Raw genomic sequence first — 15,023 nt, forward strand, 5'->3', positions numbered from 1 at the left:
TGCTATGTGCTGTTCTACTCCCACTTGTCCAGTGTGATGCTCATGTGGGGAACTACTAGCAACAGCTTCAAAAAGAGTAGAAATTCTTTAGAAATAAATACTATACCATTTTTAAAACTTTTATGGCCATCCAAGGGAATTGCCTATGAACCCAATATATATCGAACATTGCATCCTTAAGTCTAGACAGATCTATGTTTACAAGCCACTACTACTCACCCAAACGAAAGAAAGGGGGTTAACCGAGGGGCCCAATTTTTATTAGTCATATCATAGGAAGCCAACAAACACTGACACCAAGGACAACATAGGGGAAATTACTTGTGCTTAATAAATGAAATAATGAAACGATAAATTAATGGAAATTAAAGTGGATGAAAAAACTTGCTGCCGGTGGGAACCGAACCCACATACTTGCATTTCGCGTGCGATGGTCTACCAATTGAGCTACCGCGGCGCTGTTTCCCCATTTACTTTCTTGGGTATTTATGTGTCCTAGTAGAACCCTGGGAGTGTTAGCCAACGCCACCACTCACAGACCTTGGCGGCGGACGTGGAACGTCCTTTTTGCTGCAGGCGTCACGAGAACTCAGTGGCACACAGTGGCAGAACCCAGTGGCACACACCCGGTGACCCAAATTGGCATGAAAGTGCCTCACTGAAGAACGGCACCTACCTACCCAACATCACATTCCTAGCGACCCAAGTTGGCATGAATGTGATTAATTGAAGAATGTCACATATTCAATCTCACACACCCAGTGAGCCAAGATGGCATGCACGTCGTCCATTGAAGAGTGACACATACCCAGTACCAAGTGACGCAAGTTGGCATCAAACAGGTTCATTGAAGAGCAGCAAGTACCAGTGACCTAAGTTGGCGTTGAAAGGGTTCGTTGATGAGCAGCACATACAAAATGACCTAAGTTGGCCTGACGATTAGTCATTGTTGAAATGCATGTATCAAACGACGTTCTCCTCCCCTCTTGACTATCATCATTAGGAATTAACGAGGCTGGAGCAGTCCTGGCACCTTAGAGTTGGTTTCAACTCAATTTCCTTCAGCACAGCAGTAAGATGCTTTACCCATTAGACCATGGGCAACCCAGTGTCCAAAGTTGGCATGAAAGAGGTTAGACATGAGAGAGAGAGAGAGAGAGACAACTTCATGTAGTCGCCTGCAGAACGACACCACGACTAAATGGCGCCGTGACGCGGGCCCTGACGTCTTCTCAATGGGTGGTCTCTACTCAACTCCAGCGCGTGTTACTCCCGCGGTTGGTCGCCCTGGGGGGCAACGTTCCGTCGGTTTCGCTCGGCCTTTGTCTTTCAAGAGCCGCCGAGACCTGCTGGACGGCCCAGGTTTGGCTTTCGTGAACAATCTTGTAAAACAAGAGGTTGTACACCAACTACAGCTCATCAGTGCTTAAAATACAACCAGTACTAAAATAAACTACTAACACTAGTCAAATGCATTAGTACACATCAACATGTCGCAGTTCAGTTGCGCACTACCTTGACAAGAAACGATTTGAAGTGCTATATGACAATTCAGAGTATAACACTGTGCTGCACACATCTTGATATTTGGCTTTATTCTACAACAAGGTACAAGAAACAATTTGAAGTGCTATACAACAATTCACTCAGTACAATTCTGCACTATGTGCATTCTGATACTCAGATTTGATCCACAACAAGGTAAAAGACTTGATTAACACGCCAACTTTCTTTTTTTTTTCTTTCATTCTTTCAGCTACATCACCACCACAAACAGAAGAAAAACGAAGCACATGTAAAAAAAAATGAATGTAAAATAATTTATTATAAGAAATATATCACAAATACACTGAAATGCTCAAAACAGGTGAGAAACCACTATCCATTATGACAAGCCTGAAAACAACCTGCATTACTCAAGCCTGCACAAAAGAAGCAGCTTCCAGTCCGCTTAAAGCTACAGCTAGAATGCCACCCAGAGCATACCGCAACACACAAAACAACAAAAGTTTAATCAGGAAAGCTTAGAGATATATATTCCAGCTTCATATGTAGGTGTATGGTAGAAAAACATGTTCCAGCATCTGGTCATTATTTCATGTTATAGCAAAATTTACAGAGCTCAAGACCTCAAGCACGCCAGCCTTGCAACCGTACTATGATGGCACCGCTAACATACAGCAACACAATCCTCATCTTACAATAAACACATGCTGTAATGCTCCTCCCTTCTTTCCTTTGCATTTCTCTCTCTCTTTCCTCCTTTCCTTTGTGGTCCGTGCATAATCTCGTCAAATATGCATAGTAAGCTCCACATTTGAGAAGTGTAGGCTGAACAAGTGTTCTCTCAGTTATTGTCATCCACGACTCCTCAATAAATTTTGTACTGGATGCATAAATGCCAAGAAGTCGCAGTATTTGACACTGACTACAATAAGAAAATCTACCTTGGGAACATCTTGAGCGTTATGCAAGGAAAGCAACTACCACATGCAACACTCAGCCAGTTGAAATGTCCTCCACACCCCAGCCCTGAAGGTAGTGACATCCAGCGTTGCATTAGTTTATACCAGTGTCAATGTTCTTGAAGTTAAAGTTATTGTTGACTAAATAGTACCCAGAGTAAACAACAATCCGGCTTTCCGATATTAACAACTCTAACATGGCATGGAAGGAGTGTCACAACAGTCAAGTGAAGAGTATTTTCCTGATGCACTGAGACTGAACAATACTGAGATTTAACAAAAACAAAAGGGATTTTTGCTCTCAATTGAAATGTCTACGCTTTCACAGAAACGCTTCACTTAATCATAGCAGCCCTTTTATAGGCGAAAGCAATACTTCTCAAATTGTGTGCACAAGGACACATATCCAGATTTCACAAAGGTTTTTCTCACAAAAAGCTCTGTGCTGTTCATAGCTGAATGTCATGAAACTCTTTGAATGACGATTTGAGCATGTCCAATAAAGCAAGCCCACATATTATGTACACATTGAGTTGCACCAACTGTCCCCTCAATTGCAACCAGTGTGTCGGAACGGAAGAATAACGAAAACAAAAAACAAAATGAACTTTTGCTTGGAACAAGGACGTAAACAAAACATTACTTATTATTTTGTTTTGCAGCGAAACCGAAATATCTTTTATAGGTTTTCGGTTCAAGGGAAAAGTCAGAAATCTGAGCGACAGCTCCACTAATCTAAGCCTGTCGCTCCGAGCCTCGGTGCACCAGCAGATCGGCAAAACAGCAGTACCCATGGCATGAGTGCTCAAGAGCTTGCCGTTTCATTTTCTATGGGTAGTACGTTCTGTTACCAAAGTTTTATATCATTCATTTATGTTCGTTTAAGTTGGTTTTATCGGTACACTTGATGAACTGCTGCTTCTGGGCTCAGACTTCATAATTCACTTATTCAGAAAAATAATGTTTTTATTGTTACTTTGATTCAAAAAATTTTACTTGCAAACCAAAACAGTTATGAACCGTTACAGATCATTTTGTAATATTGCTTTTTTGTTCTGGAGCAGAAACAGAACAGATTGTTTTTCAGTGGAACGAAATTAAGACCAGAAGGAAAAAAATTTTGTTCTGAGAACCTGATTGCAATACTCTCCCATTGCCTGCCACCACATGTTCCAGTATACATGACGAGTCTCATAGCATTTGTGGCTGAAGGCCACCAATGTTGAGCTCCACACAGGAAACTATGGTAACAAAATCCGTCAGTCACAAATTTCATGGCAAAGAAACCATGTATGCACTAAAATAAAAGATGAGATGTGTAAGTGCAGTGCTGTCTCATGCCAATAAAATTTTGATGCTAGGCTATCAGATGTTTGTGTGCAGCTTTTTCAGTAACAATCATAAAACTGCAGCACCACTCCAACAACTTTCTTTATAGGCATTAAGAAGAATACAATTGCACCTACGTGCTTCCTGCTTCTTCCACTAAAACAAACAAAGAGTTACATATACATTTTTGTCATTTGATAAAACTGCTAAAATCCAAGCCCCAGATGTAGCAATTTCTTTCAATCTCTTTTGGCAGCTGTATTGTCAGGGTGTCAAACAGGAACCGGAACCCTGAACACGAAATAACTGTTTATGCAAACTTTGAAAAAGGCGATTGGCGCTACTGTCCTGCCCTTGACTAATTATGAATATAAAATATACACACGGCCTTTTAACGAACCTACATGAGACTACATCTCCAACTAAATTGAAGCCTGGTTCTACATTGCAAGCAACTGCTTATATGACTTGTTGATTCTGAGTATGCTGTAAGAATGCAGTTATGGTAGTTATTAACAGGAAAACAACATGGCAAAAAAAGAAGAGGAACAATGTGGTGACTTCAAATCAGCAAGAAAAACTGACATGGACAATTGTGGAAGCTTAACAAAGCCAAAATTTTTATAACTCATAAGCACAAAGTTTAAGCAGCTTCTAAGCTAAGCTGATAAGACTGCACTTGCTCAACTGTTAAAATCAACGAAAATCTCAAGAGACTCGTGCGAACCATCTGAGTGCGGACTCCAGCTGCGGTCTGAATCGCTTTCAATCTCTTCCAAGAGTTGAGCTGTCCGTGTACCAAAGAGAACGCCAGGATATAAGCTGCTGCTCCTAACAAAGCCATCGTGTACGGTTCTGCCTGTCCTCAGTGCTGCTGTTGACCGGTGCCCGCGCTGGCCCGATGCCGCCATAGTCTCAGCACAGCGAAGCCGCGTTCCAAGGTCCCCGAGACTGTTCTGCAGACCCTCCACACTGTCCCCCAATCGGCGCAATGTGTCCCGAAGCCTGTTCAGGGCTTGTGTCGTGTCCTCAGCCCTCCGTTTCCAATCATCACGCTCAGATGTTGCATCTGAAAATGTGCAGGCACATACCATGAGCTCTATGTGCAGAATGACCACAGTGCATCCCTTTCAACCCTTATAACTACCATACAGAATGCCCATGAAATAAAGTTGTTAAATAGTTTCAATTCTTAAATTTCTTTTTCAATATAGTCGACAAAAACATTAAGTGTTTTAGCTTGTCTGTATATGTGATTACTATTCATGGAATGCTGGGTTACCAAGGGCATAAGCACGAGCAGCTGAGTTGGTGGTGCCATCTTGCGGGGCAGAGTTTAACCAAAGGATACATACACTTATTGTAGTGACTGACCATATGCTAGGTTATCTGATTATGAATCTGCTCATTCATCTGCTTATGAGAAGCATTGGGAGCAATGCAATGGACAACATGCAGCACCTTTTCTATTACTTCGCCAAAAGCACCCATGTAGCATAAAGACTTTTCACATGTTGGACAGTGTCATAAGATTTCGCTACCAATGTCGCTAATGCTGTCCACGTAACTTGGTATTTCCATAAAAAGTGTACAAGCTAAAACTCTCTTTAAGTTGACAAATTGTTTGTAGGCTGTCTCAAGTGATGACAACAATTAGAACAAATGCCACTCTATGCTTCTTTATGCCTAGTAGACACAGAAGCTATCATGGGTGCAGTTGTCAGCAGGGAAACAATTGTGGACAAGCTTGACCGATGCTGTGCTAGGACAGTAGTGGTTGTTCCAATAAGCTTGGGGAAAACATTGGGAAAATTGATAAAGACTCTTGCTGCTAGTGCTACAACTGGCACAGTACAGCACTTGTGTGTGCATGTTTTCGCAATGTGTGCCATATTGCATTTCACGGTGCTGTGTGATGAGCATAGTTAATCCATTGTACGGAGAATGCTAATATAGTCTACCAAATCACTGTGAAGTTGGGCAGCAACAACTAACCAGTGCACTTTCCCTGCCAACAGCATCGGCAGAGAAACAGTGGCCAGCAGGCAGAAGAAACATATTTCAGTGGTATACGCTATATTTTGTGCCAACAAGTTCACAACTCATCTTACGGCACATGTGTCCAACATCTGACCTGAGTGGGCACTGGGGTGCTAGAACATAAGAGTGCACATGCTTCTCGGAAAGCACCTGGCCACGTCAGGCGTTAGCAAGTGTTAATACAGGCATGCATCTGTTATCATTCAAAACATTGTTAGTTTCGTGGCATCCCTGCTGGGCAGCGCTCCAATATTTTAGTCGCACAGTCAACTCCCATAGCGCCTCCTGGCCAGTGCTGTTTCCTTATAGGCGACAGCCCAGCTATGCTAATATGTTAGCTACAGTGGCATTTAATTGACATAGCGAGTGCTACAAACAGGAGGAGACTGTGGCACTTCTGATCTATCAAGATTACTATTCCACTAAAAGAGGAAAGTCAGAGCAGCCATGGCAACAGTTTCAGATTAGTCTGGTTCACCGGCACACAAGAAGGGCAAGCACAGACAGCTTAAAGATTACTTACCATCTAGCTTACGCTTGAGTTCATCCACGCAGCTGTGGGTCTTAAGACGGTCTCGCGTGAGCACAAGTCCACAGCCTTGTTCGCACGTGACTTCACGAAGTGGGCACTGCTTCGCATGAGACTCCAGTGCACGACGCGGGCACCGGTGCTCGCACGCCTCATGTGGACAGCTCACTTCGTGAAACTCGCAGGTACTCACATGGTTCGCAAAATTTTCGGCAGGCACACGGGCATCACAGCCAGAATTTCGGCATTTCACCTGTGATGCCCAAAAACAAAAAAAAGGAGGGGGGAAGGGTGGGGGTGAAGAGAGAGAATGCAGCAATAACATGAACCCTCATTACAATCAATTTATAGGTAGTTGTCGGCTATTACATGCTGTGATAACATTTCTGAATGAGCTCTGGCCAGTAGCAACAAATTGAAACTAAATTTAGTTTACATGATGAACACGCATATAACAAATCAGTGGATGCAATTAAGTAAATTGAAAAATTGAAAATTCAGGTGGCTACACTTTAAGCTTCATGCATGACAAGCTTACAAGAGAAATCAGTGAGGCTGAAAATATGTTGACATCAGACTCCATCTGTTAACCTTTCCAAAAAAACTTGTTTTTCTTAGAGGGTAATCATTTTGCATGTGTGGCTTTGTGTGAGTGTATAAAACTGTACTCTTGGAAGGTAAGCCTATGTTGGCAAATTGCGCATCATGTATTGTGTTGTCCTTTTTGCAGTCGTTCCCTCTGCGACATACAACCCATAAATTCTGGAGTTTTACATGCTGCATTTAGGATCTGATTATTAAGCCCGCTGTAGTGGGGAATTCCAAATTAATTTCAACCAAGTGGGGTTCTTTAAAGGGCCACTCCGGCATTTTTTTAACCATATTAGGATATTGTCATCTTCAAATGTCATCGACTGTCGTCACCGCTAGTGTGGTTCGATTTACTTGGAAACTCATCAAAAACTTTAATAAATGAGAAAATGAAACCGAAACGGGTAGCTGCTTCATGTGATGCCACATTGAGTCCATGACATCAGACCCTACACAGCCGTAATGTAAACATGCAGAATGCATGCTGAATACGCAATACCTGTGCTAACACCATAAAACTGAAGCTGACTATGTCTTCTGATGACACGTGGAGCTTTTTCAGCTCTTTCAAACTAAACAGTGCCGATTTCAGTGATGATATGAGCACTGATGGACCGCTGTTTGCTTTTCACCTGCCACCACAGTGCAAGAAAGCTGATGTGCCTAAGCTCAATGCATTGTGCTGCGAAAAAATGAAGAGAAGCACAGGTTATCCCGTCTGTCAAAACAATGATTGTCTGCCGTTGTTTTGTAGAGAAAGGAGTCAGCTTTGTCGTTTTTGGGTGAAGTGGCGGTGTAGTCTCCGACGTCACAAACACAGGGTGGCCAGTAATATGTCATACATTCGTGGGCGCGAGTCGGGAACATGCAAACAATCTTTAAAATTGATTTTCAGGAAAACCAAATGAGTTGCATTCATATCTTTTGGCACGCATAATCAGAGTAGAAAAGAGAATGTATACTCAAAATTTTATTTAAGGGTGGCATGACACGGTCACCCATCATTTTGCGGTTTTCCGCCAGAAATTATAGTAGAAGGTCTATTATGGTTATACAAGTCTAAAAACTGAGCGGTAAAAGCAAATTTCTGCCCAAAATATGAGCTAGAACTTGCCGGCTCTAAGCCTCACCTTCCAGCACCCACCGCCATATTGTTAAGCCATGCATGACGTCACGAGCTGCATTCAACCAAGCCATCGTCTGCTACAAAATCAGCCACCGCACCTTGTGAGGTCGGAGCATAACTGCCGTTTGTTGCTTTATTTGCTCCAGATATCGTGTGTCATATGTCATACAACACCAACTTCACGTGATGAAGCAAGCGACGAATCACTGAGTAGCAGAAGCAGCGATAGTGCCACGCATATTGACTTCGACCTCATCGCCACCAGCTCAGTGACGAAACATGGCCTCGGATACATGCACGCGCCAGCTGTGGACAAAGCCGGCAGGTGCATATCTTGGAGGCAATGGACAAAGACAGCATAGTAAACTTGATCAACATAAGATGGCGACATTGGTGTCATGCAAAATGCTGCTAATGCCTTTCCTCACTGTTGTTATTTCAGCCGTTCACGGAAAACAAAGTCTGGTGCTACTTTGCACAATGCATATAGTTACGGGTGTAGATTGTTTGTTAGATTGTTAGAAATGCAGCTGGTATTTCAAAGAGTCAAAGAGTTTATTCAGACAACGTGGTACAGTTGCCTAGGGCGCAGACTAAAAGGCAAGTGATTGCCTGACAAGGAGTCTGTGCCCTTGCTCCCATTCGAGAGCACAAGACATTCAGCACATAAAATCAACACTAAACAAGATGGAAATACAGAGTGGTTGGTAACATTGAGACGAGAGTTATTTCATATTGAATATTTATGTACAATTGGGAAAAATTGATGTAAGAGATAACAGAAAAAAAAAAGGAGTGGTTATGCCTGCAGTGACAATAGATACATAGTGATGTTATTTTTAAAAGCTTTGAATGATTTACTTTCTTGGATAATGTTTACAGCAGGATGGCGATCGTTTAAAAAACTGGAAATTCTGTAGCTAAGTTTCTGGGTGCCGTAGTTTGTACGTATTTTTTCCTTATTGTAACATATGTGCCGGGTGTTGTAGGTGTGTGTTTTCGTTAGATATTGTTGAAAAAAAGCCGTAGGATCGGAATGCATTTGTAGGTAACTAGCTAACGCTATCTTTTTGTTTATAACATTCCACAGTGTGAGCAGTTGATGTTTTCTAAACAGTGGGGCAGTGTGGCTAAGGTATGGTGCATTGTCTATTAGGCGCAAAAATTTCTTTTGTAATAGATATATGTATTCTATGCTTGTTTTAGGTGCTGTGCCCCAGACAAGAAGACAATAGTGGAAACGCGAATGTACCAGTGTGTAGTATAGTTGTTTCTTTAGCCAGATGGGCAAAAGGCTCTTTATTTTATACACGATACCAATGGACCTAGATATACCAGTGCGAACTTTTTCAATGTGAGGTGACCAGTCAAGATGCTCATGAAAGATGACACCAAGAAATTTATGTGTTGGTACACATTCGATAAATTCATCGCGAAATTGAATAAATATTTCTTGTTTTATACACTTGTTACAAGCGCGGAATATAATGTACTTAGTTTTTTTTAGTGTTTAACTCTCATTCATTACCGTAGAGCCACGTGGACAAATTTTCCAGCCATACATTGGTTTCAACTTGGAGGACTTTTAGGTCTTGTCCGCAGAAGAATACATTGGTATCATCAGAGTACATTATTATTTCTGGTGTAGAGGGCACGTTAATTATATCATTTATATAGAGCAGAAATAACAGCGGTCCAAGGATTGATCCTTGTGGAACTCCATAATGTATCTGACCTAAGCTGGATTTTGCATTCGTAATATTCGTGTACTGGTGACTATTTAGGAGGTAATTCTTTATTAATGTGAGAGCCGTTCGTCTAATGCCATATTTATATAACTTGTACAGTAAAACAGGGTGCTTAATGGAGTCGAATGCCTTTTTAAAGTCTAGGAAAACACCTATTGTATATATTTTCTGCTCAAAGTTGTCTATTATGTTATCCTTAATGTTTATTAGCGCCATTTCAGTAGATTTCTCTTTCTGGAATCCGTATTGCTGCTCGGCGATGATATCGTTTCGCTTGCAGAAGTTTAATAGCCTGGTGTTTGTAACTTTTTCAACTACTTTCGAGAGGATTGGTAGGATTGAAATTGGCCTATAATTATTTATGTCATTTCTATCACCTCCCTTGTGTATGACAGAGATTTTTGCAATTTTTAATTTATCTGGAAATATTCCGGTACTCAAAATCAGGTTGCATATATGCATAAAGACAGCATAGTAAAGGTTGTGGGATTTGATCCCACAACCTAAAGTAGCTGTAATTGCACACCAGAATACAATGCATACTGTCACAGAGTGAACATGCAGTCATCATTCAAGGCATTTCTTAAATGGCAGCAGCTCACACAAGAAATCCAACAGGAAAATCCTGCATGCAGACAGTCTTTCGGAACAAGGTTTAGCTCACCTTGAGACGGTTGACCATGTTCTGTATCAGAGGCAAAGCAGGCATAAAGGCCGAGATGGCTCGTTTGCGGCACACGGGGCAGCTGTTGTTTTTGCGGACCCACTCAGAGATGCAACGGCGGCAGAAGACGTGGCGGCAGTGGCACTCAACAGGCTCACTCAGCACAGAGTGGCAGATGACACAGATCAGCTCCTCATCCGGCCTGGGGTCATAGTCTTCCAACGTCAGCTCTGTGCAGTGCATGGCTAGTAGACATTAGCCAGAAGCAAAAAACGGACACATTAGCTCCCTTTGTACATAAAAAGCCTCACTCAGCCGCATATCCTTGCTGTGTATTTGGTGCATCGCAAGAGCATAGAGACTAGTGGATAGTACAAAGTGCCTAATGCGTGATGAAGTCAAAGAAAATATGCACTCGCAACACAGTACACATAAAAACAAAGGAGACGAAGTTAGCAAGTTGTTAACAGAGTCTTGCAATTGGCATCTCTAAAAACTATAGTTTTGCATTTTATATGATGATTGACACATACAATGCTGAACTACCAGAACTGAATTGAGTAGTGAACTCTACTAATATTACTATTGAAAGCCTAGTGGTCTCATTGAACAGGAGGTTGGTTATGTCAAACTTGGAAGCACCTGCTACAGCATCAAGGCAAATTGGCTTTTGTTACTTCTGGCTCCCTTGCAACTAAAGACTGAGGAAGCTGTATTGACAGCTTCCACATACATTTGACCAAATATAAAAAGAGAGAAGAGCACTATCATTTCTGGCATTGTCCACTTTGTAAGCAAATGTTACCACTAACACATACACCTATGAATGAGAAAACAGACCAAGACTTATCAAGAGTTGCTGCATAAAGCCAATTCTACACATCTACCTTTTCTCATTTACTTGTCCCATGAAAAAGAGAAAACTCACAAACATGCTGCATCTCCATTAGCACAGGATAAAAACATGTGAATGCACAAAACACCATACAAAATATGAGCCAATTTCTAAAGAATAAATTGAATCAGGCATTGACACTGCCCTAAAGACAAAAAGAATAGTAAAGTGTGCAGGCTGGTACTGGTTCATGCTTAAGGGCAGCACTGTTGGGACCACAAGTGGTATCCCATCCCCAATTTGAAAAAGTGCAGGCGCTGTTTCAGCGTCGAAAACAGATAGTAGCGAGAGCAATTGTGGAAGCTTTCTGTACAAATATAATTCAGCCTAAATGTGCAAGTCAGCTGTTTGTTAACCTTTTAGACAGTGAATTAGGTCTTTTATATGTTTGAGCATAACGAAAGAGGTAGTTGTTTTCACTCCACAGCTAGCACAGTGAATGCTATGTTATACCACAAATTTTTGTTCTTTTTTCCCTTTTTCACCTTTTTCCCCTGTTATAGTCAGTCGTGCAGTTAGCATGTGACATATACAAATGTTTACCTAATAAAATCAGCGAGTTGAAAGTCAGCACTTTGTCGTATTCCATCTTTCTTTCATTCCGTGTCAACTATAGCGTTACCCTTAAAGGGACACTAAAGGCAAATACTAAGTCAAGCTAAAGAGATAGATTAGTGCTCGAGAATCTCTAAGGCGTCAATATTATAGCGAACACAGCCTTAATAATTGAGAAATCGAGGTAAATGCAGGACATGATTAGAGACTCCCCTGGGACATTCAAGCACTTGCCCGATGACGAAAGCACTCCTCAGTCAAATTCTGTCACTAGTACTCAACTACTAGTCACAGCGATTCTGATTCTGAAAAACATACTCATATTGTATTATAAGATTAAATAAAATGCTACTTGTCCAGTTCCATTTCATGTTTAGAAAAAAGAGCTCACTGAAATTACCGTTAACAATGAGGCGGGCGGTCGAAAGGGTTCGTTTTCACTTGACTCTGCGCTGCCCATGCTTTCACGTTTCAGTACTTTCCTGATAGGGTAGTGCTGTGCTGGTTTTGCTAGTTCACGAAACTTGCACAAACTGCAAGTAGCAGAGAATTCAACTTCCATGTGATGTCGCGTGCTGCCTGAACGATATACGTCACTTGACCAAAAAGCAGCTACAGCAGTGAATCCACCACTCTGTCTTGGCTCGGTGGTGCCATTTTACTCACCGACGGTACTGACAGCAGCAAAGGGCAATGATGGCATACGCAATGTCACCACTCCCCCGGTTGGGTGGCGGGAGATTTCAATTTCAAAGAAGGTATTAAGACCATTCAGATACAATTTTCTCATAAACTAAGTCTTTTCTTAGCACAACACAAGTGTTCCTAGGTTTCTGGATAGGTATTTAAACATTCCAAGTCGATTTAGTATTTGCCTTTAGTGTCCCTTTAAAGATGGACCTAAAGACAAGTTTGCTTTTATTTAAACGGTACTAAATGTAATCAGAGTGACTCACAATAAATGCAACCAACAAATATGTGACAAAAAAATTAAGCATTTGGAAAGTTACATTAAGCCACCCAACAGAATAGAACACACGCTAACATGCTGCAACATGACTGCAAAACAGGGAAGAATAAACAAGAGTGGCGAGTCGAATAACAAACACACCTCTGACATATTTCCTAACAGGAATACTCCTCTTGTCAAAGAAGCGCCCTTGCCACTGCTCCCCAGATTCAGTCATTCAAGTCAAACAACAAATGTGCAGAATACATTGCTCACAATAAGCAAGTTCATCTGCTAGGAAAGGCTTACTGGCTTGATCTGTATTTAGTTCTCCGTGACAGTTACTCCATAAACGCTATGATAAAGTTCTTATACAGCTGAATATGAGACAAAACGGCTTACGAATGATGTATTCAAGGCGCATGAAACATTCCCTTTGATGCAGAAGCTGTAAACAGTTGCGAGCTAACTTAAAAGTGCTTACGTCACGGTTTCCAAGGGATGTGTAAATGCAATTTTCAAGCGTTAACTCAGCCAATTTTTCTTTTTAAATGTTCGCGCGAATTACCGAAATATATCGTCAGTACTGCAGTGGACTGAGGTTTTTCATATGTTCACACAATTGCACTTTTATCCATCAAATATTGGCTGGAAGTCTCCATTTATGACGAACGTCCACATGTGCGGTGACTGCGCTTAATTCGTGCGAACTACTTAACAATTCGGTTGAGTATGCAATGGTTAACGCTAGAAACATGCATTCTGGGCATCCCGTGGAAGCCGCGAGATAAGCACGGTTAAATTTGCTCACAAAGGTTTATTAAAGGGCAAGCCATGCCAACCGAAAGCACGGGTGGCCGGCGACTAGTCACACAACAAATTTAGCGCGAATCATTACTCGCGTGTTTTAGTGAAAGGTGAGAGGTTACTAGGGGCTGCGCGCCAAGACGTAAGGCCAGCGAAACGATGCACATTTGCGGGTACCTTTAGTCTTGTAAAAGCGTGACGGAAGCTTCAGCCCAAAACAGTTTAAATAAATTTGCATTATGCGCGTCATCGCAAACGCGCACGGTCCCCACAATCGAGCGTCACCAGAGTGAAATATGTCGCTCACGAAGTTTTCTTGACCGCGAGTACGATGCTATAATGTATTCTCCGCTTTTTTTCGCTGTCGTTTCAGCGTTACGCGATCCATCATGAACGTTTGCGAACTCGCACAGTTGTCGATTTTAGGCAATCTTTGTTGTATACAGCTAGACAGACGAGAGTCACTTACATGACGCAGAGGACGACGACCTGCGGCGAGCCATTCTTCGAAGTCGGGAGGCACGGAAAAGCCCGCCTAACGAAGGCGCCTGGGTTGGAAGCGAAAGTTCGACGAACATAGAGGGCAAAGACCAATTAGGTGCGGGCGAGTGCAAGAGACGCCACCACGCAAAATTACACAGCTGACACGACGAAACCACAACCGCTGTGAAGCAGTTTATGGCATTTTCAGCTTGTACAACAGCGTCCCGTAACAAATTAATTTCAGAAAATGGCGTGGTGCCATCGCGATGTAAGAACTGTAAAACGGCGCGTAACTCACCTGTAGCCGTGAACGTACCCGGGCAAACTGACGCGATGGTAGAAGGCAGCACCTCAGCAAGCCGCACGCAGTAAGCGAACACGCAAATCTTTGCTTCTCTCCACCTGACTGCTCGCTTGCATCTAGTAGCGGTGAGGCGCGCGACAACGAAAAATACTGTGGCGGCGCTGCGATCGAAATGGGTGGGGCAGCATCAAGGTCGCGCCTATGGAAACTGCTGGCGATACTTCTCGGAAGGGTAATTCGTACTAGTTCGCGCGTTGCTGTATGCGTTCAGATCGCTCAAACGGTGTTTATAATTGCATGTGAAATGTATTTATGCCTTAGGCATAAATGGCTTTCTTCCTCTTCTTTATTTCATTTTCTTTAATGACGCTCGGTGATTGCGCGTGCATAGCGGCCGCAATGTCGGCTTTCATTCTATGTTATTGTACGGTTGCCTTTGGAGAATAAATATTTTTCTTGTTCTTCAAGCAGCATGTATCTCTCGTGTGTATTTTTGCGCATACAGTTTTCCATCAGTAGGTCTTGCGAAACGCAGGCG

The 15,023-nt window shown here is 42.3% G+C and overlaps 1 protein-coding gene across 1 annotated transcript; it reads right to left on the minus strand.

The window, feature by feature from the left end:
- Nucleotides 1-1,570: 1,570 nt before the first annotated feature.
- LOC135898276 (RING finger protein 151-like) lies at nt 1,571-14,629 on the minus strand. The gene is made up of 5 exons (XM_065427138.2): nt 14,480-14,629; nt 14,168-14,246; nt 10,493-10,737; nt 6,358-6,616; nt 1,571-4,863 (listed from the first exon to the last, which is right to left on the minus strand). Exons 2-5 carry the CDS (start codon nt 14,199-14,201, stop codon nt 4,478-4,480), a joined length of 924 nt encoding a protein of 307 aa, XP_065283210.2. The 5' UTR covers nt 14,202-14,246; nt 14,480-14,629; the 3' UTR covers nt 1,571-4,477.
- Nucleotides 14,630-15,023: the final 394 nt, after the last annotated feature.

Source organism: Dermacentor albipictus, chromosome 8 (genome assembly GCF_038994185.2).
Source record: "Dermacentor albipictus isolate Rhodes 1998 colony chromosome 8, USDA_Dalb.pri_finalv2, whole genome shotgun sequence".
Lineage (NCBI taxonomy): Eukaryota > Metazoa > Arthropoda > Arachnida > Ixodida > Ixodidae > Dermacentor > Dermacentor albipictus.